Below are 14578 nucleotides of genomic sequence, written 5' to 3'. Positions count from 1 at the left end.
ACTGTTCTTTCCTGGTCACCGTGATGTGTCATTGAAACAGACCCATTAAAATGAGTGATGTGTGTTGTAATTTCATTAGTGTCATCAATAATGTATTACACTTTCCTTTTAGTAGTCTCTTTGTGTTGTGTGTGGGTCAGGATGACTGTATGAATTACATTTATAAGATCCAAATTGTTACAGATGAAGGAAGATAGGCATAAGGGTGAATTAATGTTATTTTAAACACGATAACTTCTAAAATGATTTCAATTAAATAATATTTTAATTAGGTCTGATGTCTCTTCATGCCATGCTGAGATCCATGTTGTGTGTATGCAAATAGGGTGGTGATTTATTGAATGAAAACTGTCTAACAGACTTTTTTTTTTTTCCCCCTGCGGGGAAACTTCTGAATTAGACTAAAGCAGGTGGTATGGAAGAGAAGCAAATGGTTCACTAGGGAATATCAAGTGTTTGCATTTGTAAAGGGCAGATCTGGACATGAAAACCCTTATTATTTATTTTCTTGCTTCCTTCACCACATTTTCCTGGCACACATGGCCTTTTTGAGTGGCTGTTGGTTGATTGCCAGACTGCCCTATTCTTCAAATCATGGGTGCATAATTGTGATGAGAGACTTCTTTGGGCACTCTTAGTCTACTGTGTGCTATTGAAATGTTTCAACTCCACCTGACTGAGTTCAGTTTGGTGAGAATACTCAGAGATTTTTTTTTAGAAGCTTTAATCAGAAGAATCAATCTAATTGAAATATCTCAAAAGGATGAAGCACAGACACATTAAAAATGGCAAATAGTTTTTCTTCTACATATGATTTTGGGATACTTAGGGTTAATGGTTTACTTACTAAGTGTGTTCTCAGACTAAGAAATATATGGGAATATATGTGATGAATTGTAAACCATAGATTGTGTTTTGTTTCAGTCTTCCATTCAAATATTAAAAGTAAAATTATATAATGCTAGTTTTTCAGAAAGATCTCCAAAAACAAAATTCATTGTGTGTGATCAGGAAGCTAAATCATTTTTAATATACAAAAGAGAAATTAGAAAAGATGAGCTATTTCTGATCAATAGGATAAATGACCTTTCTTATTAAAATGTTAGAAGATATTTTTGTAATCCACAATTTGTTTTTAAAATAATATAATCTGTTGGGGAGAAAAATGTATTTCTACTACTATAATAAAGATCAACTAATGTGTGATGTATCAACAACTATCCAAATGAAGATTTCTCTTAAAATTAGGATGAAGGAATCCTAGCCACTTAGGTTGAACTACAACTTCTGTATGTGTAGTTTTATGCTGATTTGTATCCAACTTGGGTAGAAATGAATTAAGTGTTTACCTTACATAATAACTTGCCACAAGCCTACTACTTGAATAATGTAGCATATGGAAAATATGTTTAACTCCTTGTAGAATTTTACATTCCAAAAAAGATATCCATTTCTATTCACTTGGTTCATTTACAGTGATTATAAAAGCATGCTACTATCTTGCTTACTATTTAGGAAAAGCAAGTACTGGCATATTCTAGACTCCATTGCGTTGGTCTTTAAGAAGGAATGTGTGCCGGCGCCGTGGCTCAATAGGCTAATCCTCCTCCTGCACACCCGGTTCTAGTCCCTGTCGGGGCACTGGATTCTGTCCCAGTTGCCCCTCTTTCAGTCCAGCTCTCTGCTGTGGCCCGGGAGTGCAGTGGAGGATGGCCCAGGTCCTTGGGCCCTGCACCCGCATGGGAGACCAGGAGAAACACCTGGCTCCTGGCTTCAGATAAGCGTGGTGCGTCGGCCACAACAGCTATTAGAGGGTGAACCAACAGCAAAGGAAGACCTCTATCTCTGTCTCTCTCTCTCACTGTCCACTCTGCCTGTCAAAAAAATAAAACAAAAAAATAAAAAAAAGAAGGAATGTGCTCCGATTTTCAGTTTAATATTAAAAAATAGTATTTCTTGTGCTTTAGAAAAAATGGGCAGATTAAGATATAGTTTTACTCTTCTACATTATATCTCTTCTAGATATTTTATGATAAATATGGCTAAAATTTTGTATAAATGTATTAGTGACAGCTCCTACTTACATGAATTGCCATTGAGAGATTAATCCCATAACTATTATGAGTATGTTTTATTAATATCATCCTAACACTAAATTGAATTTTAATGATGTATAATTATTTAATAATATATACTGTTTATATAGTAATGTACTTTATGCATCTGAATTTTAAAATTGTGGAAATGTCACTATAATGGCCTGAGAATTTGTAAACATACTCTGCATAATATACTAATTGCAGTGTACAACTTATTTAAGGAGAAGACATTGATAACTGTGGTTATAACAGGATTTTGTTGGTTTTTTTTATCATGCTAAGGAATATATAATTAAGGAATGGAAATATTTAGTAAACATTTTGGAAATGTCTATTGCAATATTAAATTCTAGAAATATATTTCCCATGAAATGACTCATATTAAACCTGAAACTGATAAAGAGAGAGTATTTGACATTATAAATATTATGAAATATAATTAAATTTTAATTATACTAATTTAGCTTTTTATGGTAAAAAGGTATAAGATTCCTACATAGAGTACTTTTTTTTTAAAAGGTATTTACTAATATGTTATATTCTCAGGGTCACAGCAAATGCATGGTAATTACTATAAATTACTATACCATAATCCACATCAAGTCTCATATCAATGTGATCCATTTTAAATTGATTTTTGTATATGATGATACATAGAGATCCAGTTTCATTCTTCTACATGTATACACCTAATTTTTCTAGAACCATTTATTGAATATATTATACTTTCTCCAATGTGTGGTTTGGGCACTTTTGTAAAAAAATCCGTTGACTGTATAGGGGTTAATTTTGGGTTTAATTTCTGGGTCCTTTCTTCTGTTCCCTAGATCTAGGTGTTGATCTTATGCTAGTATTGTGCTGTTTTAATTACTCTAGCTTTCTTTTTTTTTTAAGATTTATTTATTTATTTGAGAGGCAGAATTACAGGCAGAAGTCTTCTATCCACTGGTTCACTCCCCAAATGGCTACAATGGTAGGTGCTGAGCCAATCCGAAGCCAGGAGCCAGGAGCTTCTTCCTGGTCTTCCACGCCAGTGCAGGGGCCCAAGAACTTGGGGCACCCTCTGTTTCTTTCCCAGGCCATCAGCAGGGAGCTGAATTGGAAGTGGAGCAGCTGGGACTCAAACCCCTGCCTATATGGGATGCAGGCACCACAGGCAGATGCTTAACCCACTATGTCACAGTGCCAGCACCTCCTATAGCTTTCTATAGCTTTGAAATTAGTGATTGTGATGCCTCCAGTCTGACTTTTTTTCAGAGGATCCCTTTGGATATTCTGGGCCTTCTGTGATTCCATATAAGTTTGAGGAGTGTTTTTTTCTAATTCTGTCAGGAATGTCACTGGCATACTGATGGGGACTGCATTGAATTTGTAGACTAGTTTAGGTAGTATAGATATTTTAATGATAAGAATTCTTCCAATCCATAAACAAGGAATAGTTTTCCATTTGTGTGTGTGTGTGTGCCCTAGATGACTTCTTTCATCAGTGTTTTCTAATTTTCATTGCAGAGATTTTTCCCTTCTTTGGTTAAACTTATTCCTAAATACTTGATTTTTTTGTTGCTATGTGAATGCAATTTATTTCTTGATTTCTCTATAAAGAAAGCACTGATTTTTTTTTTTTTTTTGACAGGCAGAGTTAGGGAGAGAGAGAGAGACAGACAGAGAGAAAGGTCTTCCTTCCGTTGGTTCACCCCCCAAATGGCTGCTACTGCCAAAGCTACGCCGATCCAAAGCCAGGAGCCAGGTGCCTCTCCTGGTTTCCCATGCGGGTGCAGGGCCCAAGCACTTGGGCCATCCTCCACTGCCTTCCTGGGCCACAGCAGAGAGCTGGCCTGGAAAAGGAGCAACCGGGACAGAATCCGGTGCCCCAACCGGGACTAGAAACCACTGATTTTTGTTTGTTGATTTTGTAAACTTCAACTTTACTAAATTACTTTATCAGTTCTGACAGCTTTTTGATGGAAAATTTAGGTTTTGCTATATTCAACATCATGTCATCTACAAATAGGTGTATTTTGACTTCTTCCTTTTCAATTTTGATGCCCTTTATTTCTTTCTCCCCCATTATTGATTTTGCTAATACTTCCAGTACTATATTGAATGTTTAACCAAAGAAGGGAAAAATCTCTGCAATGAAAATTAGAAAACACTGATGAAAGAAGTCATCTAGGGCACACACATATGAAAGTGGACATCCTTATCTTATTCCAGATCTTAGTATCATTCTGTATGATATTGTCAGTTGGTTTTTCATATATAGACTTTATAATTTTGAGATATGTTCTTCTATGCCTACTTTGGGAGATTTTTTTTTTCTTTATGAAAGAATGCGGGTCTCCCACAATCACAGGGAGGAGGGGATCCATTCTCAGCCCCACAAGCCTCCCTCAACCACTCAAAGAGCCATGGTGTTCTTTTTTTCTTTTTTTTTTTTATTTTATTTTTAAGATTTTTATTTGTTTATCTGACAGGTAGAGTTACAGACAGTGAGAGAGAGAGACAGAGAGAAAGATCTTCCTTCTGTTGGTTCACCCCCCAAATGGCTGCCACGGCCTGCGTGCTGCGCGGATCCGAAGCCAGGAGCCAGGTGCTTCCTCCTAGTCTCCCATGGGGTGCAGGGCCCAAGCACTTGGGCCATCCTCCACTGCACTCCCTGGCCACAGCAGAGAGCTGGCCTGGAAGAGGGGCAACCGGGACAGAATCCGGCGCCCCAACCGGTACTAGAAGCCGGCGCCCATATGGGATGCCAGCGCCACAGGCAGAGGATTAACCTAGTGCGCCACAGCGCCGGCCTCAGAGCCATGGTGTTTCCAATGCCATCTGCCTAACAAGTAGTGGTTGATCAGTGCTCTAACTTGGCAAGTTGAGTCCAGGCACCATGATAGATTGAGAGGGAGATGGGAGATTCTCAGATCTAAGTGGGTGCCCTGCCCCCTGTCAAATACAAGGCAGACTCAAAGTCAGTGGGGACCATAGAGTTATCCCTCCAATGAAATCCCCAAGTCACATGTGGACTGCTACAGCCTCTATTTCCCTTATTAAGAAGACATTTCCTCCCTGCTGTTGATTGGGTGCCTTGCTCCAAGAATATGGCTTCTCCAGCTTCTGGCTCTTTGAGTCACCAGTGGTTACCTGCTAATTGCTGCGTGATTGTGATGCCCCTGCTGCTCCACAGTGTCTCTCTTCCTTTTGTAGAATTTCCACTGCAAACTTTTCTCCAGCTGTCCTCTGGGAATGCAGTTCCTCTTCGTTTCTTCTGTTACCTTCGTGTGCTCAGAATCAGCATGTCTTTTCCCTATTCTGCCATCTTGGAAGTGGGAGAAAACTCTTATTTAAATTGTTGTATTTTGGGAAGAAGAACAAAGATTTTCTGAGTACAAAGTTCTTCATATTTCCTCAAGTTGTTTAATAAAGCAGCTTCATATTTATCATATGTGTACCTTATTGCCACTTGACGTCTTCTTCACCTGGAAAAGTGGCTTGCTGCAATTATATGTATGGACATAGATTGTACATTTCCCAGGCCAGGTAGCCAAATCAACAGATGATGAGGCAAGTGGATTCTTCCCTATTGTCAAAGCAGTTAAATCCTGCTCTTTTTGTTCACCTATGGCCTGCAGAGCCCCTGTGCTCTATGTAAGTTCATTATGCAAAGGAATTCAATTATTTACATATCTACCTCTTACATATACCATGGAGCATTGACTACTTCACCTAACCTGGGTTGAGAATAAACCACTAATTAGGTAATCTATCACTTTCTGCTGAAATATGTCTCTATTTATGGATAAGTTTAATTAAAATGACTGTTATACACTTTCCCAACCAAATTCCCCCTTTTCAATAATTCAGCTAAGATACCAGGCATCATCTTAGCATTATACACAACATATTTGTAAGAAGATAGTATTCTAAATGCCAAATACATACAAAAGAAAAGAGAATAGTATAAGGGATTCCATCACTCAGGTTCAACAATTATTCACTAGTGGTCAATCATATTCCATGTTACTACTTCATCCTCCTTGGTGCCTTTAAATTTTTTGAAGCAAATTCTAGGTGTAATGACATTTTATTTATAAACATTACTGTATGTATTTGCAGAAGAGAAGGTTACTTTTAGAACACAAAATGATGATACCTAAAATATCAACAATTCATTAGTATCACCCAATAGTCAATTAGTATTTAAGTCTGTACTTCTTATATTTTGTGTGTTTGAATAATATCCTGCTAAGTACTATATTTTGTGACTAGTTGATATGTTTCTTGAAGTCTAGAGCAGTATTTCTCAATTTTGCCTCATTAGGTATCTTTTATTAATGCCTGCAGACATTTTTGGTGTTTACTGAAGATGGGTGCTATTGATGTCTACTGTGTGGCGGTCAAGGATACAGCTAAGCATCCTACAATGCACAAGACAGCTATCAGAAAAAAAAGAATTATCTGATCAAAAATGTCAAAAGGGCAAGATTGAGAAACTGTGATATATAGGTTCCTCTTTCACATATTTGTTTATTTGTAACTCATTTGTTGAATAAATGAGGTCATTTGTTGAATAAATGAGGTCATTTGTCCTATAGGGTTTCCTATAATCTGTATTTGGTTGATGACATAGAGTAGTATCCTTTAGCATATTTCTGTCCCTCCTTGTGTTTATAGGCAATCAGAACGATGTAAGTTCTGAAAGTTCTATGTAAGAACTAAAAGCTTTTTCAGATTAAGATTCAGTTTTTTAGCAAATCTCCTTCATTCTATTTCATACAGTTGTATAAGTTGTATACTTCCACCAGGAGGCAACCAGTGTGTGATTATCTCTCTCATCAATATGGGAAACTATTCATGATCAATGCCAGTATTGATTGGTTGACTAGGTGTTCAACAATAGTTAAAATGCATTTTTTGTAATTTATTCTTCATTTATAATGAATATCATTGCTTCTTATAAATATTCATTATCATGTTTGATATTTACACGCCCCTATATCTTTTTCCAGAAACATCCTGTACCATGTTGATGAGAAGACAAGGCAGTTTTCATTACTGGTGGAGGCTTGGGAACACTGCAAGCCACTTGCATCAAATGAGACATTTCAAGAAGCCCTGTCAGAGGTGTTGAACAGCATTAATTCAGCTCAGGTTTACTTCAAAGCAGGACTTGATGTGTTTGAGAGTGTCTTGGTTGAGAAGAACTGAGGAAATGCTCAGCATTTTAAAAAGTTTGTTTACAATTCCACAAGCTAGAGCTCTAATCTGACCAGATTTTCTGAAAATGAAGATTTTTCTCCCCAATGGCTTTTTGACAAGTATAAAGCTATTATTACATTGTATTTTTAATGTACATATAAAAAGAGCATTTTGCACATTTAATATTTTTCTTATACCTACATTCTGAATATAAAAAAGCAAGTTATTGAAATAAGATTTATCTATTAAAAAGAAGTCTGCTGTATTTTTATATGTATAGACAATTTGGGAGGAGGAGTTCCAAGTTCTGAACAATATTCATGCCTATGGACAGAACACATAAGAACACAGTTATTCCCTGTGATAGAGCAATTAATGACCTAGTTTCTGTCATAGAAATTGTAAGGTGATATGGTTTCAGATTACCTTCACTACTAAGTTTTCAATATGAAAAATGCAAGTATTCTGACTGATTGGTTGCCCCAAACCACTTTGAATGTTTCTATTTTATGAAATGAAGTTCCTTTTCTTAACGTAACTAGATGTAGTAATACACTGGTTATGAAATTGTATTTTTTAAGTATTAATGAAAAAAGAGCTATAAACATTCCAGGGGAAAAATCTCAAGGTAAATGCACAGAGTAATTTAAATGCAAATTTTTTCCTAACAACTTATAAGATGACTAGCTTTGAAACCCCTAATTTGCCTCAGTTGATTTTGCAAGAATTTCAGGAGTGATGTATATCTTATGAGGGAGAAAATATTTATTTCTCTTTCTGTTGTTTCTGTTCATGGAACCATTGAAAGAGAGGCAACTCCCAAATGAAAGTGTCTCACATTGCTTCTTGTATCTTTTCTGAAACTATTTGCTATTGAGTCAGTTTTCACAGAGTACTATATCATTTCCATGGGAAAGTTGTAAACTTTCTTTTTGAAAACCCAAACTATCTTCAAAAGCATCAAAGTGCTATTTCTGCCACAGACCAAAAGGATTTATTATGAAAGAAAGAGTTGTTTTTATCAATGAAAAACACATTAATTCTGTTCATTAATCTTAGTTGTGACTAAGATGAAAATGTGGAAAATATTCATGCTTCTAATTTCAAGTAGAAAATGCAGTGGTAGTGTAAAAGTGTGTCTTTCAAAACTTTAATTCTCTCATGTGGAAAATTAATCTTTCCATATTGACGTTGTCATTGAATAGCCCTTGTACCCACTATTTCTTCAGATCCTAAAATTTTGCCTATTAGGCAATAGGTTAAACTTTTAGCTTACCTTTAGAAATTGATTTGAGAATATATTCTCTGGTAATGGATAAAGCAATTGCCCTTAGGAAACATATCCTTGAAATATTTCATATGATTTTTTCTGCTTAATTCAATACTCACTTATCCCCATTACATCCTAGTGAGCAATGTTACACAGTCCCTATATGTCTAAATATTCATTTTTATGGATGAGAATATACCTAATCTTAGTTTAAAAGAAAACTATAGTTGAAGGAAAATAATTACTCTATGTTAATTAATTGATTTATAAGAGTAAACTGTTCCTATCAAACAAAATATTATTTTTATGTGCAAGACAAAGTAGAGAATCCAGGCGATTAACTAGATAATTCAAGCAGAAAACCATTTTCGTCTGAATTGCCTATATACACATTTCTACATGTGAAATGAAGCAGCTTTAAGATTTTATTTTTCTAACCAACATACTTGTTTGCAAATTTTTGCCATGTTAAAAACTTTGTATGTGAAAGGGCTAAAAGGATCAGGATCCGACATGGATGACATTAGTGCCCTCTCTTGCTGTGCAAAAATGAACAGTAGAGAAGTGGAAATGTACACCTAGACATGCATAGACCCAAATAATAGAAAGCCTTATATGTAAGAATCATACATATTTCATCAAAGGTCAGTGTCTTCATTCCAGTTCTTCATTTGGAGTTAAATTTAAAACAAAATAGTGAACTATTTATCAGTTTGGTAGTTTATCATTTTTTAACAAATTCCTAAATAAATCCATTCCCATAATATACAATAATATTAGGAGCATAAAATATTTCCCTTTTCATTTTTGTTTCAAGACTGTATACCTAGGTAAATCAAGCATGATTTCACTGATATTTATGATAATTTCATTATCCCCTACTCCTTACTTTTAAATAATATAGTATTTACTATTTGAAAACTGCAGTTAGCTATGGACTAAGATGTTTTTTTTACTCTATTGAAGAGATTATATGAAGATTACAACAGAGGTTCAACATCTTGACATCTCTACAACAAAACTTAACTAGCAGTATTTCTGGCATGGTGTGACTATTAGAGAGTTCTTCCAAATTTATATCATTTCATTTTTCTCCTCCAATAGATGTAAGTTAGTAAAATCTTGGGCAAGTTAATAACAAGTGTTGTGTGAATTTCTCCTTCATCCATAGAATTGTGCAAAAAAAAACAACAGATCATAAATGATTATTCTCCCAAGAAAATGTGGCAAACATGTACTGCAGGTGGGGTAGCAGTGACATTCAGACATTTATGGAAAAGCGTTAACTTTAGAATTCAAAGGAAACCTATGAGATATTCTAATATAAGCATTAGGATCTTGCCTTCATTCAGACAGTACATTATCACCCCTAGTGAGACAAGGTTTGCAAAGCTAAGAGATTAGGAGACTTGGATATGGTCTTTTTTTTAGTAGCAAAAACGCTGTTGATTTTAAGCTTCTCTACTTTCTCATTCAGTGTATCTTGCCCTGTCCCCTGGGAACCAAGGATATAGATGATCTTCCAATGCATTTTATGGAAGCAGCCATTCTATCAGGTATTGCTTGGGCTAGGACTGCTGCTTCGAATTCAAGGTTAGCTCATTCCCTGACTATACCTGAAAAACAAAATTGTCTCAGGGAATCCAGGCAAGATACACAAAGATTGGTATTAAGGAAGAAGTTAGGACAGTTTCTATATGACATCAGAAGTCAGGAAGGAGAACATTGAGAAAGATTTTTTATAAGAGGACTTGTGAATTTGGCATTAAAATATGCAGTCCAAACTATAGTTTCTCAAAATGTGGAATTTGGGGACAGAATCCTAAAAATCTTCATCTTCAGATTTTCAGATGCTTTTTAGTTAGGCATGTTGAACTTCAATTTTGTAATCTATATTACTCCCAAGTACTGGGCAAACTTTAGCAGGCAACAAGTCTAAAAAGAATCACAATAACTAGTGGGACCTGAACTTTTCTATTAATGGGACCATTAAAAAAAAAAAAAAGGTGGACTCATCTTTAAGAAAAGGAATCAGATGCAGCTAACAGATCTACCTCCTATGTGTCAGGCACTGTTCTAGACTTTTCCCAGGTATTGTTTAGTTCTTCTCATTGAATTTGCACAACCCATTTGAAAAATGAGGAAATTACATTGAGTGACTTGTCCTAAATTCCAAGATAGTAAAATACACCAAAGTACATTCCTCTTTGTTCCTGCTGGACACTTAAGTTTTCAATCCTGTGTTCTTCCCACTGGATAGTGTTTTTCACATTGAGTACTACAGAAAACGTTAGAATACTTTCTTTCATTCCAGAAATGGATATAATTGAAAATTGTAATGTATTTTTCTGTAAGTGATCAGACTATGCAATCACTATTTTCTTATAATGAAGGAGTTTGAAGAAGCAAATGACTTCATTCCCAATGAAAGTATCCCTCCCCAACAATGGTGTACATATGTACATATGTAAGTCTGAAGATATTTATAAAAAAGCTAAAAGTATGTACACCATTGCAGAATCTCATGACAGCTACATTTACAAATAGATAAAAAGACCAGATGCCACAGTCTCACAGTGTTCTCAAAAGGCCTATGGAAGTTCATGTTTTAGGTGTCATGACTTAGAATCCAAAGTTTTATGTCATTCTTTAAAATTCCAAATATTTAATTTTTAAGTAAAATATATAGCATATGGTAGCTTTTCCTACTGGAAAGACAACTCACAAAAATAAAATAAGTGATCTATTACCATCTCACTAATGATGACCAAGTGTCTCTACCTCAAATGAAAAACTGCAATGGTTTGCAAAAAAAAAAAAAAAAAAAAAAAAAAGACCTTTGACTAAAATATGTTTATGAGACATTCTATGGTATATGTAGGTATAAATAATTACTTGAACAATTAAGCTTTCTCTGAAGATTACATATTGTCATCTCATTGGTTTAATAAGCTGTTTAAGCTCCTCAGCTTCACATTGGCTTACTAGAAAGGAATTGTTTTAAACTGCCCACATATTCCAATAAATATATCAGCAACATAATGGCTTCATCACAGAACTGCAGATACAGCCCAGGGGAAAAAAAACAAATGAACAACATGAGACTTAAAAAAAAAAAAAAAAGAAAAGAAATACTCTTTCCAGACACACTAGTGAATTTCTAATTTTTTTTCTTTTTTTGGCAAGAGTTTAAACTTGTAACTTAAGGCCCAGAAGAATCGCTATGCTGAAAGATCTTAAAAAACTTCACAGAGTTCTAAACACTCATTAACAGAATACGTTTAGTTGTGTTTGTTTTGTGCAATTCAGAATTTTAGGTGACATAAATTTGAGGAAGAGTAGAAAAGAAATCCACAAAATATAGCTTTTCCTATTTTTCATTATGTTCACTCAATATTCTCTTTTATTTTTCTAGATACAATCTGAAACTGGAAGTAGACTTTTTTATCCACTGAGAGGTAATTTCAGGTCTATCCATCTCAATTTGGACCTATCTGTTAATCAACCAGAGTTTTAGTTCCATAATACCTTCCCATTTTCCTCTGAAGTGCCTTTAACGTGCCTGGAACTGCCAAGAATCTGAGACCTTGCTTATTGTAAGGTGACATATTTCTTAAAGGCATTTATAATCCATATTCAGATCCAATCTAATTTAAGCAAAGGCTTAAATTGAAGTTGTTTCAGGTAGTATTTGAGACAGAGAAGCTGCTTCCAACTTCAGTATTTCTGGCTAGATTATTTTGTTTGAATAATGCAGTTATATAATTATCTCTAACCAAAATGGTAATTTTGATGTTTTCAGACAAACTCTGATCATCAAGGCCAAAGAAACACATGAATACTCTAATTTCTATTACTGGATTCAGACAAGAGTTAAGTCAGAAGCAATGGCTTCAGTGACTATGTCTAGAAAAATGTTTAATGTGTGTGGACATAGCCTACTAGTATTGGTCAGTTCCTTCAAAGTTTTAAGCCAGTAAGCACTGAGGTGACATTTCTCAGAGGGAAACAGATTTTACTTCCCAGGGACTAATTAATATGCACCACCTCAGTTCCCAAAAGACCACACAGGTGCCTGTGCTATGCCATATGTCATGTGCTGTATTCCTGCACGCACAAGAGATTAATATACAATCATTATTATGAATTATTATGTTGCATTGAAGTTAATGTTGGTCTTTTGTTCTAATTAAAGTACAAACTTGGCATCTCACGTGAAGCTTAGTTAGAGAAGTGAAGTTAGAGTTCCTATTTTAATGAACTACATATATTTTTCAATCAAAATGTGTAATTATTTAATTATCCAGCCCACTCAGTAATTACAATTCTCCAACTTATTCAACAAATTTTTATTCAATATGTTAACACACGGATGGCCACAGCTTGGTGTGTGTTTTTTCTTTGGAACTTGTTAATCATTTTTGAATCATACTCTCAGTGTATGTGGTAGTGTTTTAACAATCTTAATAATATGTATTTTTTTACTTTTATATGAAGCTGCTGCAAATGCACTACCTTACTCTTAAAGTTAGAATAAAGTGCTATTACTCTACCAGGAAAATTTTATCATATGTCTTTAGTAAAAAACAAACACACAAACAAAATGCTTTACTACATCATTCCAAGTTGTCTGCAGGAAACAAAATCTGGAGATGGTTAAGTGTAGTTCACATAATTATATCCCAAAGATATTATAAATAATTATAGTTAGCAGCTGGTCTAGGACTCTAATAGACAATTTAGTGTTTACATTTCAGACAGGAAGGTTTAGTGGGAAATACATCCTCGTGTACTCTAACTTACCACTTGGAGAATATGAATACAATGTATACAATTGTAGTCATAAAAGAAATAAAAAGAATACTTTGAAGGACTAATTTCTTTTCTGTATACATCTAGAGGATCAGCTTGACATCTGGATATTAGTTTTTTATATTTATATATGTGTTTGTGATATTAATATACACCATGCATTTAATATTTTAATCATGTCTGCTATGTAGCAACATTTAGATATATAAGATTTTGTAGTAAATAAAAGTTCTCAATGGCATAACATTTAAAAATATAGCCTTAAAGTGAAGAATGAAGATGAGCAAGGGAAGATTTGTAGATTCACTGTGGGTAAACTTTAGAGGATAATTTCAGCAAAGAAATTTTCTTTGATTAAAAACCAATGTCAATTAAGAGGTGTCCCAATTATTAAACTGCACTGAACTGTTTTAGTAGTTTGTTCAAAATAATTTGATTATCATCTGTGATTCAGAAATATTTCATTGTACAGAAATTTTCACTGTTATTCTTCTAATTGATTTTGATGGTATTAATTTAGAGGCATGAGTCCGTAGTGTTATTATTGTATAGTGTTGAGTGTTTCATTTTTATAATGTTTGAATGCTCATCATAAATGTAGTGCTTTCTGTTTATCTCAAGTGTGATCTCAATTTTTTCTCCATAACTTTTCATTTGTTTCTTAACATGACTCAGTATGCAGCTTATCTAGGAAAGTATGTTGTGATGTGGAGTTATAAAAATTGGATGGTGATACTACATCCATTAAGGATAAACTGAAGAGTTTATGTCAGTTGCTTAAATATTTGCACATAATTAAAAACAATACAATGAAATAAAGGCATCTTTTTGACAACATGTTCTGAATCATATATGCAATGAGTATGTACATTGAAATGGTAATGTTTAAAACATTCATTTAAAAATTAAATACAGATGAAAATGATTGCTATACTGCATTTTTAATTATAAAATATATTGTATTTGAAGCATACAAACTTAGTTATTAATATATTTTATTAATGAATTATTTCTACACAATATACATCACACCTAAGTAGGATATTCCCTTGTTTATGGAACTCTCCATATGGTTTTAACATCTTTTTTCCTCTTTTGGACTTTCACTTTTTTCCTTGAAAATTAGACATCACATTGGTTCTTTAATTTGGAGCTTTTGACAAAGTCAAATATCAGGTAATATTATCTGTATCAACTGTAGGGCTAA

General features: G+C 34.3%; 1 protein-coding gene across 1 annotated transcript in view; it reads left to right on the top strand.

The window, feature by feature from the left end:
- NAALADL2 (N-acetylated alpha-linked acidic dipeptidase like 2) overlaps positions 1-14279 on the top strand; it is a 1471888-nt gene extending 1457609 nt beyond the window's left edge. Inside the window, exon 14 of the mRNA XM_062211674.1 lies at positions 7100-14279. Within this exon, the coding sequence (XP_062067658.1) occupies positions 7100-7298 (199 nt within the window). The 3' untranslated portion in view covers positions 7299-14279. The remainder of the gene's footprint in view (positions 1-7099) is intronic.
- Positions 14280-14578: the final 299 nt, after the last annotated feature.

Source organism: Lepus europaeus, chromosome 2, assembly GCF_033115175.1.
Source record: "Lepus europaeus isolate LE1 chromosome 2, mLepTim1.pri, whole genome shotgun sequence".
NCBI classification, from domain to species: domain Eukaryota; kingdom Metazoa; phylum Chordata; class Mammalia; order Lagomorpha; family Leporidae; genus Lepus; species Lepus europaeus.
This window is presented reverse-complemented; position numbering and strand designations above follow the sequence as displayed.